The 24,311-nt window shown below is 33.8% G+C and overlaps 4 protein-coding genes across 4 annotated transcripts in view; 1 reads left to right on the top strand and 3 right to left on the bottom strand.

The window, feature by feature from the left end:
- The window catches only part of LOC128184120 (lysoplasmalogenase-like protein TMEM86A), a 129,875-nt gene that overhangs the window by 78,346 nt on the left and 27,218 nt on the right, over nucleotides 1-24,311 (bottom strand). The window lies entirely within an intron of this gene.
- LOC128184145 (uncharacterized) lies at nucleotides 2,675-5,328 on the top strand. Its single transcript, XM_052853499.1, has 2 exons — nucleotides 2,675-3,128; nucleotides 5,207-5,328. The coding sequence occupies exons 1-2, from the start codon at nucleotides 2,742-2,744 to the stop codon at nucleotides 5,288-5,290; spliced, it is 471 nt and encodes a 156-aa protein (XP_052709459.1). The 5' UTR covers nucleotides 2,675-2,741; the 3' UTR covers nucleotides 5,291-5,328.
- Nucleotides 8,194-10,630, bottom strand: LOC128192206 (uncharacterized). Its single transcript, XM_052864716.1, has 3 exons — nucleotides 10,096-10,630; nucleotides 8,848-9,030; nucleotides 8,194-8,540 (listed from the first exon to the last, which is right to left on the bottom strand). Exons 1-3 carry the CDS (start codon nucleotides 10,628-10,630, stop codon nucleotides 8,269-8,271), a joined length of 990 nt encoding a protein of 329 aa, XP_052720676.1. The 3' UTR covers nucleotides 8,194-8,268.
- LOC128184086 (uncharacterized) lies at nucleotides 12,875-21,969 on the bottom strand. Its single transcript, XM_052853414.1, has 7 exons — nucleotides 21,767-21,969; nucleotides 18,854-19,256; nucleotides 18,621-18,710; nucleotides 18,257-18,341; nucleotides 14,874-15,010; nucleotides 14,161-14,298; nucleotides 12,875-13,898 (listed from the first exon to the last, which is right to left on the bottom strand). Exons 1-7 carry the CDS (start codon nucleotides 21,813-21,815, stop codon nucleotides 13,487-13,489), a joined length of 1,314 nt encoding a protein of 437 aa, XP_052709374.1. The 5' UTR covers nucleotides 21,816-21,969; the 3' UTR covers nucleotides 12,875-13,486.

The following is a 24,311-nucleotide window of genomic DNA, read 5'->3' as shown; positions in this document are numbered from 1 at the left end:
AGACTGATGTCAAATCCTACTATGTACTTATTTGCCAAATAAAATATTTTTTAAATTAGATAATGATACCTCACTTCTCATCAGAAAATAACCCTCTTTTGACTATTGATTGTAGTTCCTATGATTTTACTTTTTCAAATATATCACATGTATGTGGAAGTCTGTGTAACTTAATTGCATCGATCGGAAAATTACTAACCACCGATCTACTGTATTCTTTAGTATACCAAACCATGCACATAATTTGCTTAATAAGTTCACAATGTTTGAGGGAAAAAAATCGTTAAATTTGACAATATTTGGTCTAAAAAGATAAAATTTTGGTATATGGTTTTTTCTTTCGTTTTTCAACACAGTGCAACACAAAATATAGTGAAATTCATCTCCAATGTCTCTTTAACATAAATTGCATTATAACCTCTTACTTCTGTCTACATGTGTATGTCATTCCATCTACCAGTTTCGATAGGTAATTTTTGGTGTGAAGTTCGAAATCTAGCGTAAACCTTTTTCATATATTTACTTAAAGCAATATGAGCTGCAATTTTTATGTTGAAAATTTTTTTAAAGAAAATGTTATTTTTACTAAAATGACAAAGAATATCATGGTTTTAAAATTTCTGTTAGCTCTGTTTTTGTGGGAAAAGCCATTAAGAAGCCTTAATTGGAGCAAAATTGAATTATTGTCGTCATGTACAAAAATTGATCTGCTATATATTCCTTATAAGAAAAACCTTTCTCCTGACAAAAATTAATGATTTTTTCAAATGTCATTTATCATAAAAGTTTAAGTTACAGGCAGACTTATCATACTAGCAAGTTTTTGCAGCAAAATAACATTCTAAAAAATACAGCTCATATTGCTTTAAATTACAATTATCATACGACTGGCATCTAAAGTCTACAATAGTAAACAACTGATATATGTAACACCTTTTGAAGAATTATTACATATTGATTCCCAGTTTTGTTGAAATGATCTGTTAGCTTTTGTTTTAAGCTTTTAATTAGCCATTCATTATTAACTACTTGGTTATTCATCCAAATATTACTATACCAACTGTCATCTAAAATTGTTTTAAGTTTTTTAACCATTTAGATTCTTTAACATTTACATATTTAGCATAAAACACTATACATTATTTAACAATATTTAGAACGTTTTCCATGGATAAATTTAACTAATATGCAATAATTCTTGTCTTGTGATTTTTTGAAGTATACAGTCTCATAACTGCAGCGATCCTTGCATACAAATTTTCATAACGCGCTAACGCGCGTTACTCAATTTGTATGCACACACCGCTGCAGTTATGAGACTGTATACTTCAAAAAATCATGATTCAATGCTATATAGTAACTTATCGTCTAAAGAAAGATGCAATTGATTACCCTTTATAATGACAGGTGTAACGCACTGGTTTGTTGAATCGGTTGTAAACTTAGATGTTGAGGGACCGATAGGAAGACAAAAGAGGACCGTAAAATAATTTTACCGATGAGTTTTAGGTAAAATTCAAGCTGATTTGACAGTTTGAAATAAATCCAAAGTGGCGGCGATAAATGTTATTTTTGACTATATTTTGTTTCTATTATGTAAAAAACATAAAACGTCAAATTCCCATATTTATATCTTATTTTGAGCATTTTAAAAGATACATTTACAATCATGTATTTGCCCAAATTCACAACTCTCATTTTTTTGTTGACTTTAATTGAACAAGTTTAAAGGCAGATTAATTTTCATAATAACGTTTTTGTTTACACACATCACTCTTATTTTTTTTCGGTAAAATTTTCAAATTAGAATAAAACAAAACTCACCTTCAATCTGTAATAGTTATCATTGTCTACAAAACCTATTTTCTAGGAATATCATAAAATCCACCACGCTTAATCTGAAGTTGATGAGAAGATAAACGATATTCATTTATAAGCTGTACATTCATATTTCTTTTGTTTTTATAAATGCACTTGTAATTCAAAATTATAATATCAGTGCTATAAATGATACATTTGAATTTTGAAAGAACTTGATAATAGTCCGATATATGATGTGCAACGATTTCTTAAGTTAGTCTATTAAGAAAAATAAATAAAGAAAAAAGTCATAAAAAGAGTCAATTATCCTAAAAGTACCAATCAACACATAACAAAACGATTAAGTCAGCATACAGATAGGGTGGTGACACGTCAAACTGTTAATGGCTTATATTAAAGAGTAACTGAAAAGTCGCAATTCAAATTTCCATCGATACTTGAACATAATCACATCTAGCCTTCCAAAATTGCAACACATTAACTTTTTTGGTCACGTTTTTCAGCACATTGCTGATCGGTGGCTTTTTTTTATGTCATATCATCCCGGGGTATATCAACCTTTTACTATATAAGTTCAGAAAAAGACCTGATAAGTTATTTTATCTACAGGAATCACAATGGTAAGTCAAAATTTCGTGTCATGAGTGTATTTCATGAATGAATGCAACACTTTTTAATTCAATTAACAAGTAGGAATTTATTTCATTTAAAAATTATTATTTTCATTATTTTTAACAAAGAAACAAAAATTTCATCATTCTTTAACTAATTTTCAAACAATTTATTTCAGAGTTTTAAAAATGTCAGCCATTAATTTAGTCATACCGGTATTTTTTTTTAAATTGTAGATCCCTGTATTTCTTTTAATACTCTTTGATTGGAGACATTGTGCAGGGTATGGATTTTATGGCGGGCCCACAATGAAAACACCAGAGTCGGCTGACATCATCGATACCCACAACTTAACATCATGGATCTCAAACTACACTACACGAGCCATGCTGATGCAGTACCTTGTTCTATGTCCGGAACAAGATATGTGTCAGGGACAAAGTCTAAGAAGAAGTTACGTCTTTGATGTAGAAATGACCAGAACTTGTACGCCTTGCGACTGCGATGCATCTTGTATAAGAAAATCCTCTTGTTGTCCCTCAAAGCATTTGCTTATGGAAAATAGCTCAGATCCGATCGAACAACTGGAACAAAACAAAACGGTTTCTCTTAGCTGTTCATTGCCTTTTTTGAACATACATTCCGATTTTCAGGAACCGTCGTACTGGATGGTCGATAGCTGTCCAGATGGAAAGGTATGTATCCCATCCAAAAGCCAATCTATAAACATGTCCCTCTTCACCCCGGTGACCTCTCTTTTGACCAACGAGACATATCGGTATCTTCAATGTGCGCTTTGCAATGATGAAAATATTTCCGACCTACTGTTTTGGAAACAGGACAAGATCGTTTGCACGTCGCGGTCTTATCTTTTGTCGTCGGTTTTGACTCCTGATGCAGTCTATCAGAAGATATTTGAAAGACTTTCGCCATGCAATATCTTGTTTTATCCACCAAACACAATAAGAGAATTGGTGACTCCCTGTATTTCTACAACAGGCGTTACTTGCAACCAAACAGGATCTCTCGACGGAAACTCATCGTACCTTATTCAGGCGTGCAAGGACTATTACCTACCTTTCATTACAAACTACATAACATTTAAAAATATATTCTGCGCTCTCTGCTTTCCTATGAACTTGTTCGAATTACCAATTGAAAATAAAAAAGACAGTGCCTACGGGGGGTCCAAAGATTTTCCACTCTTCTCGGCTTTAATAAATTTCAACAAAAAGAGATCCGTCGAGGAATTTCACGATGACGTAGAATGTGGTCATGGACAAATATTTCATAAAGAGTTGGTATGTATTTTTTGTTCGGTGTCTTTTTAATTTTCACATAAGAACCACTCGTCTGATATTGCGGCAAGTTCCGTACACTTTTAAAGAATCTTTCAAATTTGTTATGAATGAAAGTGATAATGCAAATCTAGTAATGATGTGTTCTTTAATGTTGTAGAAGACCTGTTTTGCTTTGACCTGTGAGCAGGAATACGAATACACTCATCACCCACCTGAACCACCATCTTGCCAATCATCTTTTTCCAGATGGGAAGAAAACAACTACGAGATCAATTTGATTTTTGAAAAAATCGGTGGACACAACAGTTCAGCTTTCCTTTCAGTTGGATCGCTTTTGCAAACCCATTTAGAAAACAAATTGCTTACGAATAATCTTAGCGACTATTTATGCTCTCTGAATATATTTGTACTTGACGAACGAACAGAGCAATTCGGTGCACTTATTGAATTAACTCTGAATCGTGTTCACAGTCTTAACGACATGATTAAATACTTGTTAAATCTTTTTGCAAAAGATAAAGAAGTTGTTCTTGAGGATACCTATTTGGGCTTAAACATAACTTTTTCAAGTTTTTTAATTGGACAAAGATTTATTTTGTACGAGGAAGACAGATATTTGTCCCTTTTTACCCGTCATTATGTTCATCCAATAAGTTATCGAACAAAATCTTCTTTAGCTTTTATTAATATGGCCTCGACTCGTATTTTCTGTTTAAAGTCTCTCTCCACAGTGGTTGTTGCCGACTGGTATACTTGTCCCAGAGTCAGGATCAGTACGGAAAATACTCTGATAAGTTTGAAAAACTACTCTTTGTGTCTTCCAGAACTGAACACTTGTATTCCTTCTAGGTACTTTAAGAAATCTACAAGTAATCTTCAGTATGACATCTGTTTGGACTGGTTCAATCGAGCTCAAGTAACTGCCTCCCAGCCATCTGCAGATTTAGAAGAGAGTAAATATCTGTCATTGGTTTGTCTTTCCCTGTCTACAGCAGGGTCCGTCTTGACGATCATATCTTACATTGTCAAATCAAATCCGTTGGTTTCTCCAGGATCTCACATCGTTGTTTTGTCCTTCTTTATAACATTTGCAAATATTATATACACAATTTCTAAGTTTTTCCTTTGGAGCAAATCTGCATGCATAACCGCAGGTGTCTTCGTTCATTTCTTTTGGTTATCTTCGATGTTTTGGATGAGTCTCTCTTCCTTCAAGATCTTTCAGACTTTTACTGACATTGCCACCTTTCGAAAAAAATCCAAAGTTTCTACTCTCTTGTTGGTTAATTTCTCCTTCTGTTTGTTTTTTATTGGTGTCAACATATCTGTAAGCTTCTACTTTAGCGGTGGTAACAGTTTTGGATATTCTACTTCAACGTGTTACATTGCCGATCCGAACATGATCCTTTACACGTTTGCTCTACCTGTTGGTATTAGCGTCATTATCAACACATTTATGTTTTTTGTTACAGTCAAAAAGATTTTTGAAAAGGAAGATGTACGCAAGTCAAGGGAACAGCAGAGAGTCAGTGCTTACTTCCGGTTATCCACTTTGACTGGTGCGTCCTGGTGTTTTGGTTTTCTTGCTCAGATTACCCACCTACAAGTGTTTTCGTTTTTGCATACAGTTTTCAGCGGGGGTCAGGGCGTTCTTCTTTACTTTGCCTTTGGAATTCCCTTGTGGGTAAATTGTAAAACCGATAATAAACGAAACATGTCCAGTAATTAACAATAGAACATAGGTTCAGTACTCATCACTATTCTACAGTTGAAACATTTGAATCCTTGTCAATCTGGCGGCATGATGCATGTAAATAAGTTTCTTTCAAAGTGTTGGCTGTCGATTTTGAATCAAACATTACTAGGTATGTTGTCACACTAGCATTGTTTTTCTCCTAGATGAAATACCCGGTATTTATTTCCTAGATGATATATAGACCGTAGATTTTTATAATGAATACTTCCTTTAATACTTGCTGGTTTGTTTGTTATTTGTTGTTGTTATACTTTCATGTTAAATACTGAAATCTGATTGGTTAAGACGCAGTTAATAATATTTACTATTACCCTCAGCGTTAGCAACGCACTTGGCAACGGGTAACATTAAAAAAAGTTACATGCGCGAAAATCATGCGCGTACGGTTCGCTGTAGAATTCACGTTATTCCTATATAAAAGCAGTAAAATTTTCTTAAAAATTTAAAAAAAGACATCCAGTATAACAAAATAAATAGTGCCTGTTTGGGAGGATAACAGTTGAAATTGACACCCCTCGAAAACCATTGTCAACCTCCGCTTCGCGTCGGTTGACAATGGTTTTCTCGGGGTGTCAATTTCAACTGTTACCCTCCCAAACAGGCACTATTTATATATTATTTGATGTTATACGCGTATCAAATGTGTTTTTTTCGGTGCTTTTAACATTTTTTTTAAATTCTAAAATATAAACGTACGAAATGTTGATTAATTAGTAAACCATCCAATGTATCATATCGTAATTTAAGATATTTTGTCAGTTACGGCGATATTAGCTGACTTGTCTTGTACAATTTGAACTTTTATCTATTATAAGATCAGTTTATTATCAAAATTAGTTTTTGTTTCTGCAATTTGGTCCCCACGTTTTATATCTTTAATGCTTAATTCATTTGCTTTTCATAACTTATGTCCTTTAATATAACCTCTGTACATGTATATGTACATGTAATTATGTTGTACACGTATTCAATACTTTTGGATAACCTTTGTGTATGTACATGTAATTATGTTTTACATTCTAATCTTTGTACATCTTTGCTTGTAAAATAAAAGAGGCAAATTAGTAGGTTGTTTTCTCAATATAAATCATGATTGTTTTAAGGTATTACAAAGCTGACAATTTTTTTATTGAGATATACTTTTATTCATGTACCAAGCATAAATGTTCATGAAAGTGTTGGATACATTTTCAGAGAGAAAACAGCACCAAAAAGCATCACAGGATTGAAATCTTCTTACAGATCTATCAAATATATTACACAGTCGTGGTGGTGTCAATATTAATCGTTGAATACCAATTTTTGTGGATTTTGGTTGAATTGATCCACTAAATTAATGTTCATTAAAAGGGCAATACTGATATCTAAAAATTATTATAGTATGATAGGATCATTAACCACGAATTTAAATATTCTTGACACTGATTATTTTTAATAAGGTTAAATTTAAAGAGCTCGATGGTCTTGGCCATTTTTAGTCTATTTTAATCTTCTTAAGGTGGCAGGGGACAGTTTTTTTGATACAATTCATTGTAGCCAAGAGATGCATGTCTTCGGAACTCTATAACTAGAATTTTCTCAGTTCCCATTCAGCACAAACTACCTTTAATTCATTATTTATAAGGCCAACCACCAATTTCTGAAGAAAATTATTATTCAAAACCTGTAAAATTCTCTACATACTGGTTTTTATGAGATTTTGACCCAAACATATTTTGCTAATTTTTCATGATTTTTCAGCTTTTTAGACCTCCCCCAGCTAACTCTCTGCAGAGGGTTGACCTTCCGTACCGCGTGCATGTTGCACTATCACATGTCAGAAACTTACCGGTGTATAGTTTACAATGTCCCATCCACCTATTTTTCGTGTTATTTTACCTCCCGTCTGTAACTTGCAATTTCACTGTGTAAAGTCAGCACAACAGTCATAGCCGCAGGTTTCGCATTTTACTTCTGATTCTCATGTATCTAACATAAGGGGCCTACATATTGCATATCAATTTCAACAACAGACACCCCTCTAACTAATGATCATCATTAAAAATCATTTCATGAATTTTAACAACACTCATAAGCCTTAAAGTACAGCAACTCTCAATTTTACAAAAATATTGACGGGTACTTTATTCGAAACTGTTCCTTGCTACCTTAAGAAGAAGAGTGTGAATACAAATATAGAAAAATGATCAAATATCACAGCTAAAATATTTGGTATTTTTCCTCACTAATGTAAGTTTATCGCCATTAATATCACATGTCAAAGTTTAAGGAACATCTGATCTGTTGACCACCCAGGCTCCTAAATAATTGATCCCTACATAATAGCAAATACATAATTTTATAAAAAAATATCATGATTTTATACTGACTGTAACGATCACAACCTTCATATATTTACCCGCGTGCGAACCAACAAGCTTATTAATTCATTTATTGAATGTCGAGACAAAATATATTGATTTTTGTCATTTAAGTCAGAAAGAATTTCATTGTTTATATGTATATCCTTTTATGGATGAATAAACTAAAGGACATATTATAATAAATAAAGCCATATATGCAGACAACTCTTTGATTGTATCTATCCGTTATATCCGTTTAACCAAATGTATCGTTAAAAGTGTTTAAACTGTCTAGCGAACAACAATTGTCTAAGAAAGTAGGATGAATAAACTTTTTACTTGGTACGTATATAGAGTGCTAGTATTCTGAATATTCTACTCTATTCATATAAATATTGTTGATGACACACGACCACGTAGTTTCAGATATAAGCACCTAATTGATTTTCCAACCAGAAGAAGACGTTCTTCCCCATGGGTTACACGTCATAGGCAGGTTTCCGTCTGGCATTCCGCCTCCGTTTCTGGTTCTCAGATATACATCGTCCCTTTGGTTAAGGTAAAGAACAACAGTTGTACTGCACTGGTCGTACTCCCCGACATGCACCTTTTGGTAAACAGCCCCATACTCTTCATTGTTAATCACCAAGGCAACAGAATGTTGACTACCATCGTGTTCTCGGATTGTCCATGTGAAGACATACAAACATTTAATTCAAAAACCAAATACAGGATATCTCAAGTAATGATACGCCTATAACTTTGGAAATAAGTAGGGTTTGATTCTTTACAGTGCAAAAAAGCATACAAAGTTTGATGATACTACATAAGTAGTACTAAGTTTGCCACAATCTCGAACATCAACACACCAATAAACATAATTTAACAGAAACTATTGTAAAATTATCCTTTTCTAGTATATTCTTTTCGCAACAAGATATTGCGGTTACTTTTTGTGTAAAATGAATGGAGAATGCTTAAACAATGCATCAATCACAGTTGTGTATACATGTACCTGATGATGGAACCATAAATACTCCAGTACTATGGTGGAAACTGTCTCCAATGTTAGTTTTCACTGTATCAAAGACTGGGACATGATGATTGTTGGTATAAGACACTGATGTTGACATGTAAGCATAGAAAGCAACAGCGTTTTGAACAGGCGACCCTGGGGTAGTTTGGGATAGAAGCCGTTCTGCAAAACAATGAAACCAATTTAATTAAATATGAAGAACCGAAAGTATAAGTATACTTTTCTGAAAAATTTCTGTCGTCTGCCGTCTGTCTTTATCCCCGTCTGTCCGTCCGTCTTCCTGTTTACTCTTTCGTTTACGACTTCCTCCTGAACCACTTACTAAAAGAGTTTAACTGAATAAAAAAATCTTCTCTCGAACACGGAGACTAGTACGTAGAAGAGAGCTTATACGTAGAAGTTTATTAATAAGTGTTCTTTATATAATCAAAAACGTAGGTGTCAGAAAAAGACGAAATTTTCCTTTTACGTAGGAAAAAATGAAACGGGGGTAAAGGGGTGTCTAACAAATGTATTGGGAGTTACATAGAAAGATAAAAAACAAAATAATCTGACCAAAAAATGAAGCCTATTATTTATATTTCATTTGGATATCAGAAAGTACGAATTTATTGAGTACTTGGAAGCTTATTTTTACTGGTATTCCTGGACGACATAGATGGACCTCAATAAGGATGAAATGGAGTCGGGGGAAAACGTACAAAATATTTGTAGACAATAGGCTACTAGTATAATTTATTGAACGTTTTGTAAGAACAAAAACAACACCTTTCCCTTCTTGTTTGTTTTAGATATACGAGAAGAAAAGTAATTTCTTTATTGGAATCAAAGTAGGATATTGTAACTTTGGTGAACCATGTGGCCCATTGGCCTCTTGTTCTTGGGTCCATCATTAATTTGACTTATGATAGGGTACTCTACAACACCGATATTTCGCTGCTATATTCATCTCTACTTTGGGATTCTGCGCATATTAACCCCATATATTCATATTCCTACAAATAATCGATTTGAGAGTTAAGATATGATAATCATGAAATGTTTCTGTGTGTCATTACATTTTAAAAATAAACATAGATTTAATTGTTAGGATATTTTGTACTGTTCTCATGAATTTGCTGTTATACATAAATGCAATATATAGAATTGAAATCCATTAATTTAAGCACTCATGCATGATGGTGTCTGCATAATATCTAGAAAAGATTGAATATTACACAATCTTACTATTTCTTTGGTCTTCAGCCAGCAATCCTTCTTGTGAACTTTCCTGAAAGCCCCCTATGAGCATTGAGTTTTCATATACCGGTATGTGATGTTCCCCGACGTTTTCACTTTTTTGGTTTACTAAACCAGTCCGTTTGAAACTCCAATTCCGAGATTTATTTTTAAGGTCTTGATTCTCTGACAAAAGCTTTTTAATGAGCACCTGTTGTATTTCTATTGTCTTTTGTTGGTCTTCTGCCGTTTTCTGCAGTGACTTAATCTCTGAAGAATGAAGGCCGCAAACATCGTGGAGACTTACCACCACATTCTTCAGACTTTCCACTTCACGCCGAAGAGACTCCACCTCTGAGTCGCCGCTCACCACAACCCAAACTATTGCGGAACAGACAACCGCTACCAAATTCATTTTCCTTTGAGTCACGTTCGCGTGGCACAGAACTTCTGATAGCTTATATAGTGCTTGGCTGGTAGATACAAATGTAGTAGATAAGGCAAAAGGGAATATGAGGGAGAGAGTCTTTGATGCCCGAAGCATAAATAGAGTTTTATAGAAATTTGCTTAAAGATAGATTAAAACATATGTACTATTTATTTAGATTTATATAAATTGTCTAAGAGCATGTTTTAACTATGATATGCAAAATAATATGAACAGTGACTTATGTGATACTGGCTGCTTTTTATTTTTCCTACTGTTGAATATGAAGAAAAAATGAAGAATTTTTCATGTTTTTGAAAAATGGCGGGAAATAAATTCATAAAAGCACAAAGAAAGAACGATTTTATATAATTATTAGTTAAATTTAAAATTCGTTTGCATGACTACTATTGTAGTATGATGAGAGGAACTATAGTAATTTGTTAGAACTTGTTTCCGATCCATCTGATTAATAAAATATGTTCAACCCGATGTTGTACTATTTGTAAATTTTCTAAAGTTTACAAATATCTGTTTGATATGGAAATATTTAAAATTTGTAAAAACAAGAGGCAGAAATTAGATCCTACCGAATATCAACCTTTTTGTCAAGATGTTTAATATAAGCACAATAAGAATTAAGTCTTGCTTATTTTTCAATTGTTTTATGGCAATCAGAAACGATTGAGTACTGAAACAGTACTTAAACCAGTAATTGTAACCAGTAATGTTAACTAGTACATGTAATTGCAATTACCAAACGTTCAGTCTGTTTCCTATAAAAGAAAATCTCACAGGTCTGACCAAACCAGAAAAAGAAATAATTTCGACGTTTCTTTTTGAAAAATATTGAAAGTAACAATATTGTTTAAGTATTTTCTCAAATACTACCAGCGAAACTGTCAAGTTGCAAGCATCGATTCACAATGCACATGTTAAAAAGTGGTTTGAAATACTAAATGTGTTTTGTTTTGGTTACAGTATCAGTTAAATGAAATGTTTTTAATGTATGGATACCTTTTGAAATGATAATCTAATTGTAGACTAAGCTTTAAATAAAAACATACTAGAAAATCAATGGGGAAGCTTCTTTTTTCTTCGAAACACGCTACTTTGAAGTGACTATGCCAACTATTATATGCGATATGTCATTTGATATATTTTGTCTGAAAAAGGTGATAATTAAGTGTAAGTAATTTACTTAGATGTAGTACGACAAAGGGTTTTTTCACGTAGAACTTTAATGATTCACGTTATCTTCATTAGAAAAGAAATTAACACTCATATTGACATTTCAGTGTCTGAGTGTCTGGTCGGAGTGACTCTTTCTTTATGAATACGACACGCATTGGTAAAAGAGTGTTAGAATGACGCTAATGTCCCAAAAGATGCGCAATTGTAATGCAAGACAAGTCATGAAAAGGCCAATACCAACAAAACATTAAAGAAAAACAAATAACAACAACGCGAGAGAAAATGACTAGGACCTAGATGTATCGGGCAAAATACATTTTAAAAATGAATCTATTTTGTACAAATTTATATTTAGACTATAAACAACTATCTATCATTTCCCATTTAATTCAGAAAAAAAAACTATTGTAAAATGAAAATGACGTGTATAATTTTTATTAAACATGATACTAGTATATGTGAAATTAATATTCTTTTCTGATAAACGCTTTCTAGATGGATGAGATTGATGTATGTTTGGGTTAAAAAGTTAAATCCATGTTGATGAAAACGTGGTACATTTTTTTATTCTGACAACCTGACTTCAATACATACTACAAGTATCATGGTATTCATTTTGGATATATAAAATGTAAGAGCCAATCTTTTAGATAAATATCAGACTATTTTATTGTTTTGCTATTTTGTAGAATAATTGACATTTAAGTAAACCTACTTTTTACCTATAGGTTGAATGCAGTTGCATTAAGTGACGTCGAAAAGTATGCGATTTTTTTTTCATTCCCATGAAAATATTTTAAAACTGTTAGTTTTTGGATTTCCTTTATGTTAGCCATCAATCCATAGATCTTCACTTGGTCTTGAAGAAATACAATACCAACGTAAACTCAGAATAGGTTTCATAAGGCATGGGTAATTACCAATTCAAACCTAATGTACCGAAATAGCACAATTTCAAGCACTTTTCATAGAATTAATTTGGGTTTTTTTTTCTAAAGTAAGCTGTGTATTTGATATGATAAAATGGCCCCCAAAATAGATTAAGCAATCATGATACCATTCGGCTCCAACTCATTGTCCTCACTTTGGGCGTTTACGTCATTGTGTTAATTGCGTCATTTTAATGTATTCTGCGTATGCAAAAAATACAAAAGCTTCAGTCTATAATACTTGTTAAAATGATCATTTTATTAAAACATTATGCATCGTACCGTATAAGGAAGAAATAGGGGCATTATGTTACTAACATTACATAACGGACAGTAATGAATTATTCGACACGATGAGTTTTGCATCAGTTGTTAACAAATGGTAACTATTAAACAAAACATGAAAGTACATAAGAAATAAATTAAATCAAAATGGATGCTACCAGTATACATTTTACGCCATTAAACTGCAAAAATGTGAAACTGTGCTTCCATGTGCAAATCTGAAGAGCTGAAAATATAACAAATATTCCAAGTTATATAACAAATATTCAAAGTTACAACACGTAATTTTTCGTTATCAAACAGCTACTTAAATTAGGAGAGGGGGTCCGATTCTATTTCAGTAAGGCAGTATATAAGATTTAAACATTGTCTCTGGAATACCACCTAATGTCATGGAACGTTTACCAAAACGTTAAAACGAATACAAGTGCAACCTGGCATATTGAACCATCTGAACATTTCGTTAGGTAGTTTTCTTTAGATACAAATGACATGAGAGGAAAACATCTTTTGAAAGTGACCTCGCAGACAGGGAACCCGGGGTGGCGCGGATGGGGGTGGCCGTCTACCCGGCCGATTCAATTGTCTGCCGAGACTGGAGCGAGGACCGAGGAACCTCCACTTTGGGGGTTTCCACGACCTTGATGACCTTTTGACGCGTACTTGCCCGGCTGGTCAGCGTGGAGTGGGATTTCTTCAGTGACGGCCGCGGTTGTTTCGGCAGGAGGCTGACGTTGGCTTGGTCCTTCAGCAGACTGGCTTGGATTCCACTGATGCAGTCGTCCAGCGCTTGTTTGGAGCCTGGGGTGTTCTTCAGGTAGGCATTGTACGTATTGACCATGCTGGGTCGGTTGTACGTGGGCCGCATTTCGTTAAGTTTGTCCAGCTCCATCCTGTAGAAATCATTCTTAGTTTTCGTGTAGTCTTTCTTCACTCGTTCGGGTGAACGTTTGCTCCATTTCTTCTTCAGTTGTTTCCTGTGAATAGATTAGTGCTTTGTAATACTAGTATTCTTTCTTGATTGACTTGACAAAAATCGGCCAACAATGATTTTTATAAGCATGCAAAAACATATCTTTTAATTTGTTTTTGTTTCGTTTGGGATGTTTAACATTGGGGGTGCAATTAAGCAATAGTCGGATGCATTTATTCACGAGTTTTCTTACATTACAAATTATTAGTTTTTAATTTTTAATAGAAACTATTTGTAAGTATGATAATTTTTCCAACGCCCCTTACCTGACTTTGGGTACGTCATCAAGTTCAAATATGCGCGTGGGACTCTCTGATCCACCATAAGGATAATTGACATTTGGAAATTTGGGGAAGTAGGTGCTGCCCTCTGGCGGCGGTCTGTTGGGGTAATCTCTCCGCCGTCTGAAAGGCAAGTGCTAATTTCAAAATTTTGCAAAGTTTTAACATGTACAGCCTTGGCACGTGTAAAAATTATGGATTATTTAAAACATAGAGCATTATTATTTTATTTTATTATTCTTGTAAATGTTTTCTCCAGTGTAATTCTGGTACGGTGTACTTGATGTCCACTGAATTGAAGAAATCGGGTCTTACATGTACATGCGTATTAATTATGGACTTTACCAGTTTTTGATCAACACACCTTAAACAACGCGCGCGTACGAATCGTTGTAAAATATTTTTGTTTGTTTACTGCAATTTGAATAGCTGTGTATTGTTCATGCCATTCGCCCGGTGATTGACAAACTACATGTACATATATAAGGTCTTTCGATAATATTAATGGTAAACAAATGGTGGACAAATTCGTAATTATGATCATGTTATGATTTAGCAATTGCAACCAATACTTTCGTAAATGTCGGCGGCCATGCAGATTTTGAAAAATGTTTTACAGCTGTTTTCTGTGGGGGTCTACACGAGTACTCACGATCTTGAGCGTTCATCTACAACACATATACTAACCATATACTTACTTTTGGGATCCCCTGTAACGGGGAACTGTTCTTCTGGAAGACTCTACGCTGTCCAGTTCCAGGAAATCCCAGGGATCCAACATGTCGACGGCTGTTTTCCGATACAAGTAACCATGGTCCGAGTCCGGGTTGGACGGCTGTTCAAAGTGAAAATGTACGTGAAGTACAGTATGTATGTACATTTTGCATACAAAGTATGTACGCGTGGAGGAGTGAATATGTACATGCAGTAAAGTATATATGTACGTACATGTAGTGTACAGTAGGCCGAAATGTTTGACGTTTTCCTGGCTTTTTAAACGGTTTTGATACTTTACAAGCTCATGTAAAATATCAAAATCATGAAAACGCTAGACATTTTAGACTAAGTGTACAGTAATTAATGTGTATGTTACATTAAAAGTTTAAAATCGAAGATTTCTAAACTTATCTATAACAATCTAGATTGTTATAGATAAGTTTAGAAATCTTCGATTTTAAACTTTTAATGTAACAGGTTATCAATTTAAAATTTACAAGCTGCTATGAGAACTTAAGTTTAATTTTTTTTTTCTCTCAAATTAATTACGCAATTTAGTTTGTAACAAAAAAAAGGAGGAAATAACCAAACAGACGGAGATGCTTTCATTTGACAAAAATGTTAATCCTCTTGACACTAGTCTTTGATATCTTCTTTACTTAATCTCCAGGCAAATTAAATAATTGTTGGACAATAGAAGTGTGAAATTATCGTAACAGCTAGATGTGTGAATGTTTATTTTTCTGGCATGTCATTACCATCTCTTTGTCATCGAAAAAAAAGCAATGCCTGTAAAAAAGAATAATTGTAAGGGAGAATGGTTTAAGATCCGGAAGAGAACGGTTGAGCTAACTGTGCTGGAACCCCGCACGTTAGCATAGAGTGTTATGTTGGGCTAACTGTGCTGGAACCCCGCACGTTAGTGGAGTGTGTGTGATATCGGACTAGCTGTGCTGGATTTCCGCACGTTAGTGTCGATTTTGTGCATAGAATTATATCGGACTGTCCGTGCTGGACTCTCCGCACGTTATTAAGTGGTTCTCTCGGAACTCCGAGAATCGGTTTTCATTGGAATCCCATGTACCGTTTATTTACCAACTTAAATACAACTTGTTGAACTTTTGTTTCGTTTTGGAGTATTTTTATTCAGCGTAAACTTGAGCGAGTGTAACGAATTGAGCTTTCCCCTGAATTCACCATATGGATTTTAAGAACTTTTATATTACAATTTACAGTCTAGAATACAAATCAAATACAAGATACGTTCGTGAAAGTTGGGTAGTATTTTTAGTAGAAAGCCGATTGGCATGCTACCGGGCTAACCGCAACTTCACGGAAAATTCGCGATAGGAACTTTACACTTAAAATTCATTGGTGAAAATTGGTGTGAGAATCGAATTGTTCCCCGTCTTCTCAACAAAGCGAGTGATAGAACCTCTAACGTCATGATGAAGCAACAAGTGCGACCGTCCATCCGCAAGAAGTCCGAAAAACAGAAAATACGGGACAGGAATCGAATGCAGCAGTTTTTGGATAAGAAATTCCAGGGATCTACGAACTCTGTGTCTCCGCCCGCTACTAACGTTACCATCATAACGACGCATTCGGAAGGAAATCCAACGCAAGCTTCCCATGCGGATTCGGAATTGACCACCACCACTCCGTGTCCAGGTGATGTAGTGGAAACCCGTGCAAACACCGTGGACGAAATAATTAAAGAAAATTCAAAACTGAGAGAACTTACAAAATCTTATGAGAGAAATATTAAAGACCTGAATGGACAGTTACTTTTATTACAGAACCTGTTACAAAAACAATCGAACTGTGCTGCCTTACAGAGCAATTTATTAGACGCTAAATGACTTTGAATCAACATATATTGTGAATTTTTGTCAAATATGTATGTTTGCATTGTTTTTTTAAAGCTTTAATTTTGTTTCAAAGTAGAACTCTGGGACAGAGTTCATTAAGGCTGTGAGAGAGATTGTTATAGATAAGTTTAGAAATCTTCGATTTTAAACTTTTAATGTAACAGGTTATCAATTTAAAATTTACAAGCTGCTATGAGAACTTAAGTTTAATTTTTTTTTTCTCTCAAATTAATTACGCAATTTAGTTTGTAACAAAAAAAAGGAGGAAATAACCAAACAGACGGAGATGCTTTCATTTGACAAAAATGTTAATCCTCTTGACACTAGTCTTTGATATCTTCTTTACTTAATCTCCAGGCAAATTAAATAATTGTTGGACAATAGAAGTGTGAAATTATCGTAACAGCTAGATGTGTGAATGTTTATTTTTCTGGCATGTCATTACCATCTCTTTGTCATCGAAAAAAAAGCAATGCCTGTAAAAAAGAATAATTGTAAGGGAGAATGGTTTAAGATCCGGAAGAGAACGGTTGAGCTAACTGTGCTGGAACCCCGCACGTTAGCATAGAGTGTTATGTTGGGCTAACTGTGCTGGAACCCCGCACGTTAGTGGAGTGTGTGTGATATCGGACTAGCTGTGCTGGATTTCCGCACGTTAGTGTCGATTTTGTGCATAGAATTATATCGGACTGTCCGTGCTGGACTCTCCGCACGTTATTAAGTGGTTCTCTCGGAACTCCGAGAATCGGTTTTCATTGGAATCCCATGTACCGTTTATTTACCAACTTAAATACAACTTGTTGAACTTTTGTTTCGTTTTGGAGTATTTTTATTCAGCGTAAACTTGAGCGAGTGTAACGAATTGAGCTTTCCCCTGAATTCACCATATGGATTTTAAGAACTTTTATATTACAATTTACAGTCTAGAATACAAATCAAATACAAGATACGTTCGTGAAAGTTGGGTAGTATTTTTAGTAGAAAGCCGATTGGCATGCTACCGGGCTAACCGCAACTTCACGGAAAATTCGCGATAGGAACTTTACACTTAAAATTCATTGGTGAAATGTATATGTAGTTGTGTGCATGTAGTTCAGTGAGTTTGTACATGTAGTAATGCAAATATGTATATTCAGTACAGTAAATATGCATGTGATGTGCATTAAATAAGTACAACAGTACAGTAAATATGAACATGTAAATGTAGTAGGTACTGTAAATGTTAACATGAGTACAGAAAATTTATATTTTTATAGTACATTTTTTTCTTCATATTTTGAAACTATAGTATTAGTCATTTAACAATTATATAAATGTAGTAGACTAGGACTAATTCTCACCAGTTCCCGCAAAGAATTGACAAAATGCATGGTTCCCAGAGAAGGAACTTTGTGAGAATTGGTTCAAGACCAGTGTAGATATTCAGCCAGTTATGTTATTAAGTTTGATTTGTGCATCTGTGACACATTGATCAAAGAACATAGTAAACTCACAATGGATTTGGTGATTCTTTTCATTTCTTTCTCCCCCTGTTCAACCTTGTACGGGTCAAGTCTGGATATGAGATTGGATTTGGTTCTAAAACAAAAGGACCGATCTTAAAGGACACTAACCACTAGCATTTACTAACTGACTGTAGAAAATTAATTTCCATTCAGTATCATTACACTTATTTTACAAAAGCGTTCGATCACTTGATCACCTTTAACTGTACTTGATATTATTTTTTTTATTCGTCACCCTTTATAGTTTTGCGTCCGAGTACGGGTGTTTTCTGCGATATTCATTCTATGCCAATTGGAAAACAAAAATTAAAAATTTGAAAAAAATAGTGATTTCCAGAATGCATTCACTTACGGATTAATCCTCGGTAGCATGGTGCGGTCAAAAACGTGTATTTCTTTGACGTGGAAAAGTTTCTTAAATGCAAGTTCTTTCCTATATAAACTGCAATGAAAATTCAAACAATTCTATATATACTAGTATATAGATCGATTACTCAATCTGAAGATAAACATTGCATATCTTTCTCTCTCTCTCTCTCTCTCTCTCTCTCTCTCTCTCTCTCTCTCTCTCTCTGAACTACTTACGATTGGAATCTCTTGATGTTGACCTCGTCAACTTTTTCTTGGATGGCGGGTAGACGAGCTAACTCACGGGTTTGGAGATTTCTGTAATGTGCGACTCTGTTCGAAGTCTTCCTTGTGTGTTTCAAGTGGTCGCCACCATCCGCTTTTTGCGAACCTTCAGTTGTTTTTCTTTCTTTGCTATCCTTAATTAAACTGTCCTTTGACGCAACACTGTGTTTCTCTATCCCCTGCTGTTTGTGGCTTTTTCCCGGTGCAGCTGCCTCTGGTCCGTCCCTTTTCTGGTCATTGACCTGAGGGAGTTTGGTTTCCTCGGTGTCTTTTGGTCCTGGATCTTGTTTCGGCTCCGGGCTTTTGATTTCCGGAAGCTGTTGAACCTCTTCTGGTTTTTTGCCCTGACCGGAACCTTAACAGGAGATGAAATAGTCCAAGATTATTTGAATTGTATAGCAAGTATAGAAAACAATTACACAGTTCATATAACTGGATGTTCCATAGAAACTACACTGATTTGGTCACAGCGGAAAGGGTCAAGGTGCAAGTATCACCAGGTAAAAGAGGCCAAATGGGAATCCCAGGTAGGAATCGAATACTTCTTATTGGTATTTGGCGCTGATTAAAAACTTCACAGCTTTTTTTATGTTTTCTCACAAGACCAGTTAACATTCATTTCTTGCATAAGAATATTTATGTTGATTAAATAATTTTGTTACTGTTGTATAACGTCTAGAAAACGGTCGATTCTCCTACAACGAGCCTTTTTTATTCACGTAAGAATACAAACCGATTAACATATTTAGAGAAGAAAACAATGTACATTAACATGTTGAGATAATCTGAAAGGTATATAAGCTTTAAACTTTCTCTCTAATACATCTTAGTATTGATCTTTTTGATAGGGTTTGTGAGGGACTTTCATAATTAAGCTGCGGCAACACTAACCTTTAAATCCCGCTTTTAAAATTAACTAAACTTCGCCTATATGTTTCTAGATATATGCGGTCTAAGTCATTCTATTTTTCACTCATAGAATGGAAGGTCAATATATTAGAAATACTCGAGAATATGAGATAGCTAAGAGACTGATACTGATTTTGTGAATCTCACTGAAAAATCGGAGATATACATGTATGAACATACCGGTACTTATAGCCTACATATACATTGTATGTGCAAGCCTGCCTTAAAATGCTTTTAAATGTTGAGTTTTCAAAAAACTTTATATACATGTATGTACATTAAAATCAAATTCAGACCAACATTTATTTGAGTGTGGACTGGTAAGGTTTCAGTTACTTTTAAGTATTGATGTCTAATAATTATAAATCAAAATACAAGTAAATCGTCGTTTATCATTATATTAGTTTTACAATATAACGACCCAGCTAGTGTTGTTATTTCACTAAGATTACTTAATCTATATGCAAATTTACGTGCTATTTTCATCAATCTAATAAAAAATCTCAAATTCATGCATATACATGTGCCTCTTACCTTTCTTTTGCCGTATTAATGAACAAATGTCGAAAACTGGGTCAAAGTCGGCGCATTTTTGGTTTTTAAAGAGCATTAACATACAAGGATGCTTAATGGCAAGAAATGTATCTCTTAATGGCTCCAAAATTTTAAATCGTATATTGATAAGACAACACATAAATGTACATTATCATGTAGAAATGGATTTCCTTTTTAAATGCAAACAAACTATCATGTAAACTTGAAACGAAATGAAGAATAAAGGGGCATAAATCTTTTGGTGTAAGGGGTATTTGTAAAGGATAAAGCATCTCAAGATTAGAAGACCACTTACACGAACTAAAGACTTATCATACAAGGCTATATTATCAGTTTCCATTCCTACTAGTAAAATTGACATCCCAATTAAAAATAAGTGGGAGAAAAAAGCGCGACTTCAGACAATAGTTATCAGCGATAACCCCCCCCCCCCCCCCCAAAAAAAAAATAAAATTTGAAAAACACAATGGAAAAATACAAACAAGCAAACCAAGAACAGTTAGCATCATAGCAGATAAATTTTTAAAAAAATGTAAATTACATGTAACACTGTGTTTGAGACAAACGCACGCCCAATATCGTTTTTAACCTGAAAAATTGTTTACAACGTGCAAAACGTAATTTCAATTGCAGCAAATATAAATTATAAAGAAAGAATATACATCAATTTTATGAAGTTTAAAACGCAGCAAATACCACATCCCCCTTTCAAAAGTTCGTATTAATATTACTATTTATTTGTCACAAGAACATTAATTTTTGCGAACGAAAATTTAGAATACGTACTTTTCAATTAATTTTTAATAAAAATAATACATTTTTGTTTTTGTAACTATCTTTTTGAGGCAACATACGGGGTATGTTACAGTAGCGTTATATTATTTGAAAAGGACATATTATTTGAAAAGGACACTCATGATCAGTTTAAAATAAATCAACGAGTGCTCGACTATCGCTCGACTAAAACCTCCGATTAATCGACTAGTCTTTACGAGTAAAATTGACATACAAATTAAAATTAAGTGGGAGAAAAAAGCGCGGCTTCTGACACTATGAATCTGCGATAACCCCCCCCCCCCCCCCCAAAAAAAAAAAATGTGAAGAATAAAATATAAAAATACAAATACAAATATACAAACCAAAAACAGATCCATAGCACATAAATGAAAAAGATGCAAATAACACTGTGTTTGAGACAAACGTACTCCGTATATCGTTTTTAAGCTGCAAAATTGTTTACAACGTGCTAAACGTAATTTCAATTGCAGCAAATATAAATTAATATAAAGAATGAATATAACTTTATAAAGTTTCAAATGCAGCAAATACCACACCCCACTTCAGAAGTTTGTATAAATATTACTATTGATTTGTCATTAGAAGTCAGTTTTCGATTGTTACCTTCACGAGTCTCAGGGCGTGCTATATCTGGTAATTTGACATCAGCCATTTTCCTTATTAGGGTAGAAAAATTCCCAAATTCCAAAATTCACATATAAAATTATAGTAAGTTATTAAAATGATTGCTTCATCTTCCCCGCCTTGTAACATCCAGAGAGCTCGATCAACTTTCTTTCACATTGAAAATGTTGAGTCGCCTATCTTGTCTATTAAGCCCAAACTGATAAGCAACCAAAAAAATTCCTCTATTCTTTAAAAGCGCGTTAATGTGCCGCCTTAGTGTGTATTTTACAACGATTACAAAGATAATGCGATACACTAATGATAAAATAACGATTACACCTGATAGAATCATTCTGATGGTATCGAGGAGATCATCAGAAAGATATGATAATACAGCTTTAATTAATTAAAAACTGGTACATGGCTGCATTAATATAACTATTAATGACAAAAATATGGAATTTAGTTTGCTAAGCTTTGATTTTGAGATTTATAATCAGTACTTGATATCAAATAAAAATAGAACGGTACAGGTGCCTTAATTGTACTTTAAAAAACTATGTAACTATGTCACTTGTACACCCGATTACATTCAAGTCAATTCAATTCAAAATGTCACACAGTTAATTGTTTAAATTTAATTTGTCTGTTGAAAAAGGGGACTAATGAGAGAGAGAGAGAGAGAGAGAGAGAGAGAGAGAGAGAGAGAGAGAGAGAGAGAGAGAGAGAGAGAGAGGGGCTGATCATTTTTCAAAACGTTCTCCGTTTTGTTGGATTTTCTACAATATACATTGTATGTAAATAGTATGCAAGCAATTTACTTTTTGTATTTTCCCTGTTATTCGTAAAAGTTATAGAAAGAAAGAACAATGAAAATTGTAGAGATCATACCTTTTTGGATTCGCCGCTGAAAATAATGCAATTTGTTTTACCCATCGCATTCTATTCTCTACTTTAAAAAAATCGGTCCAGATTTCTGAATATATTATAATAGCAGAGAAAAATAATTCATTGAATTTGCGCGAGATAACAAAAATGAATTCATTCCGTATGACCCGCCGTTATCTTTTTTCAAAGCAACTTGTTTTCTATATGAATAATAAAGAATTATCATGAATGAAATGTTTGTGCAGCTCAACAAAACTTGCCCCCTGACTGTGTCAGGTCTAAGAATGGAGGGATCAATTGTTGTTAACAGATGAATAGTCCAATACCCCTTGCGTGGAAAATGTCGGTATTAAACTTATTGAGAAGCATTGACCTTTCATCATGGATTTTAATTTTGATTACGGTTTTTTCCTCAGTCTTGGTATGTCTCATTTCTCATATACTTAAAATATGTTTTGCCCCCCCCCCCCCCCCACCTCTGCTTATCATTTTGTTTTTAGGTGTTTGCTTTGTAAAAAGGGGGCTTTTTGCTGCAAAGAAGAACATAAAATCAAGAATCAACTAGATATCGTTTAGATGATGACCTTTTTAAAGGATCCCGCTTAAACAATGGACAATATGATGAAAAGCATTTGGATAATTTTTGCTTTGACCTTAACCTATGACTAAGAAATTTTCCATTGCACGCCCCTTACCTACAGGGGTTCCTTTGATTTAATCTGAGCAAGAAAAAGACACATGGACATAATTTATGTACTAAAACTGGATATTAAAGAGATCTGAAGTGACCTTTACATTTGACCTTGAAATCTGGGTCAAGATCACTTCACATCCTTTATCCAAAAGTTCTGTTATGACCTTTACATTTGACATTGAATTTTGGGTCAAATTCACTTCACATCCTTTATCCAAAAGTTCTGTTAATGTGAAGTATTAGCCAGATATGGCGAAGGGGAGAGTATATAAGCTCAGAACATGTGTATTCCTGAATTGTTCAAAGAAAGATAAACCCACATTTAGATATACTTTGTTTATTGCGATAACAGAGAGTGTTACACATAATAGTCAATCATGCACATTGCTCCTTGTGAAACAAAAAAACCAAACTAATAAGCATCTGTATATGAATGGTGTGACCTAATTTGAATTTTACAATCGATCTATAAAAGTAGTGTTCTAAGAAATATGGACCCTGGTTCAGTATACATTGTAAAAATAGAGCTACTTTCATATTTGAGGTTATATCTGGGTCAAAATAGTTAGAGCATAAAATATTTCTTTCGTTGTACTATTGCATCACATGTTTCTCAATAATTAATATTTTTTTTAAATTGTGGATCAATAATTCAAGCCATTTAACTTTTTTTTGTAAAATCTGCAAGACAGTTTATCTGCATATTAATTTTAACTTTAAATAAATATAATATCAAATTGTATATATATGTTATTTTTCTTAAAATTGTTAATATAAATTTTTGCTATAAAAAGAACAACCTTTAGAAAACTATAGAATATTTTAGCAAACACTTAAATGTAAATATAATACAATCATTCTTTTTACAACATGTTTCTATGAACTTGGAATCTTCATGTGTCTAAGCATTGTGCATCTATGCAAATAATGAAAACAGCTGATGAAATGAATATCTCATAA

Source organism: Crassostrea angulata, chromosome 1 (assembly GCF_025612915.1).
Source record: "Crassostrea angulata isolate pt1a10 chromosome 1, ASM2561291v2, whole genome shotgun sequence".
NCBI classification, from domain to species: Eukaryota; Metazoa; Mollusca; class Bivalvia; order Ostreida; family Ostreidae; genus Magallana; species Magallana angulata.
This window is presented reverse-complemented; position numbering and strand designations above follow the sequence as displayed.

Excerpts from the sequence above, each read along its gene's own strand:
- LOC128184145 (XM_052853499.1), top strand. The coding sequence starts at position 2,742 with ATGAAAACACCAGAGTCGGCTGACATCATCGATACCCACAACTTAACA. Across the intron at positions 3,129-5,206 it reads ATAGCTGTCCAGATGGAAAG|TCAAAAAGATTTTTGAAAAG; the intron begins GTATGTATCCCA and ends TTTTTGTTACAG.
- LOC128192206 (XM_052864716.1), bottom strand. The coding sequence starts at position 10,630 with ATGCTTCGGGCATCAAAGACTCTCTCCCTCATATTCCCTTTTGCCTTA. Across the intron at positions 9,031-10,095 it reads GGCTGAAGACCAAAGAAATA|AACGGCTTCTATCCCAAACT; the intron begins GTAAGATTGTGT and ends ATTGTTTTGCAG. Across the intron at positions 8,541-8,847 it reads ATTTATGGTTCCATCATCAG|GTTTGTATGTCTTCACATGG; the intron begins GTACATGTATAC and ends TTTGAATTAAAT.
- LOC128184086 (XM_052853414.1), bottom strand. The coding sequence starts at position 21,815 with ATGGCTGATGTCAAATTACCAGATATAGCACGCCCTGAGACTCGTGAA. Across the intron at positions 18,711-18,853 it reads AACATCAAGAGATTCCAATC|TTTATATAGGAAAGAACTTG; the intron begins GTAAGTAGTTCA and ends TTTTCATTGCAG. Across the intron at positions 18,342-18,620 it reads ATGCTACCGAGGATTAATCC|AACCAAATCCAATCTCATAT; the intron begins GTAAGTGAATGC and ends CTTTTGTTTTAG.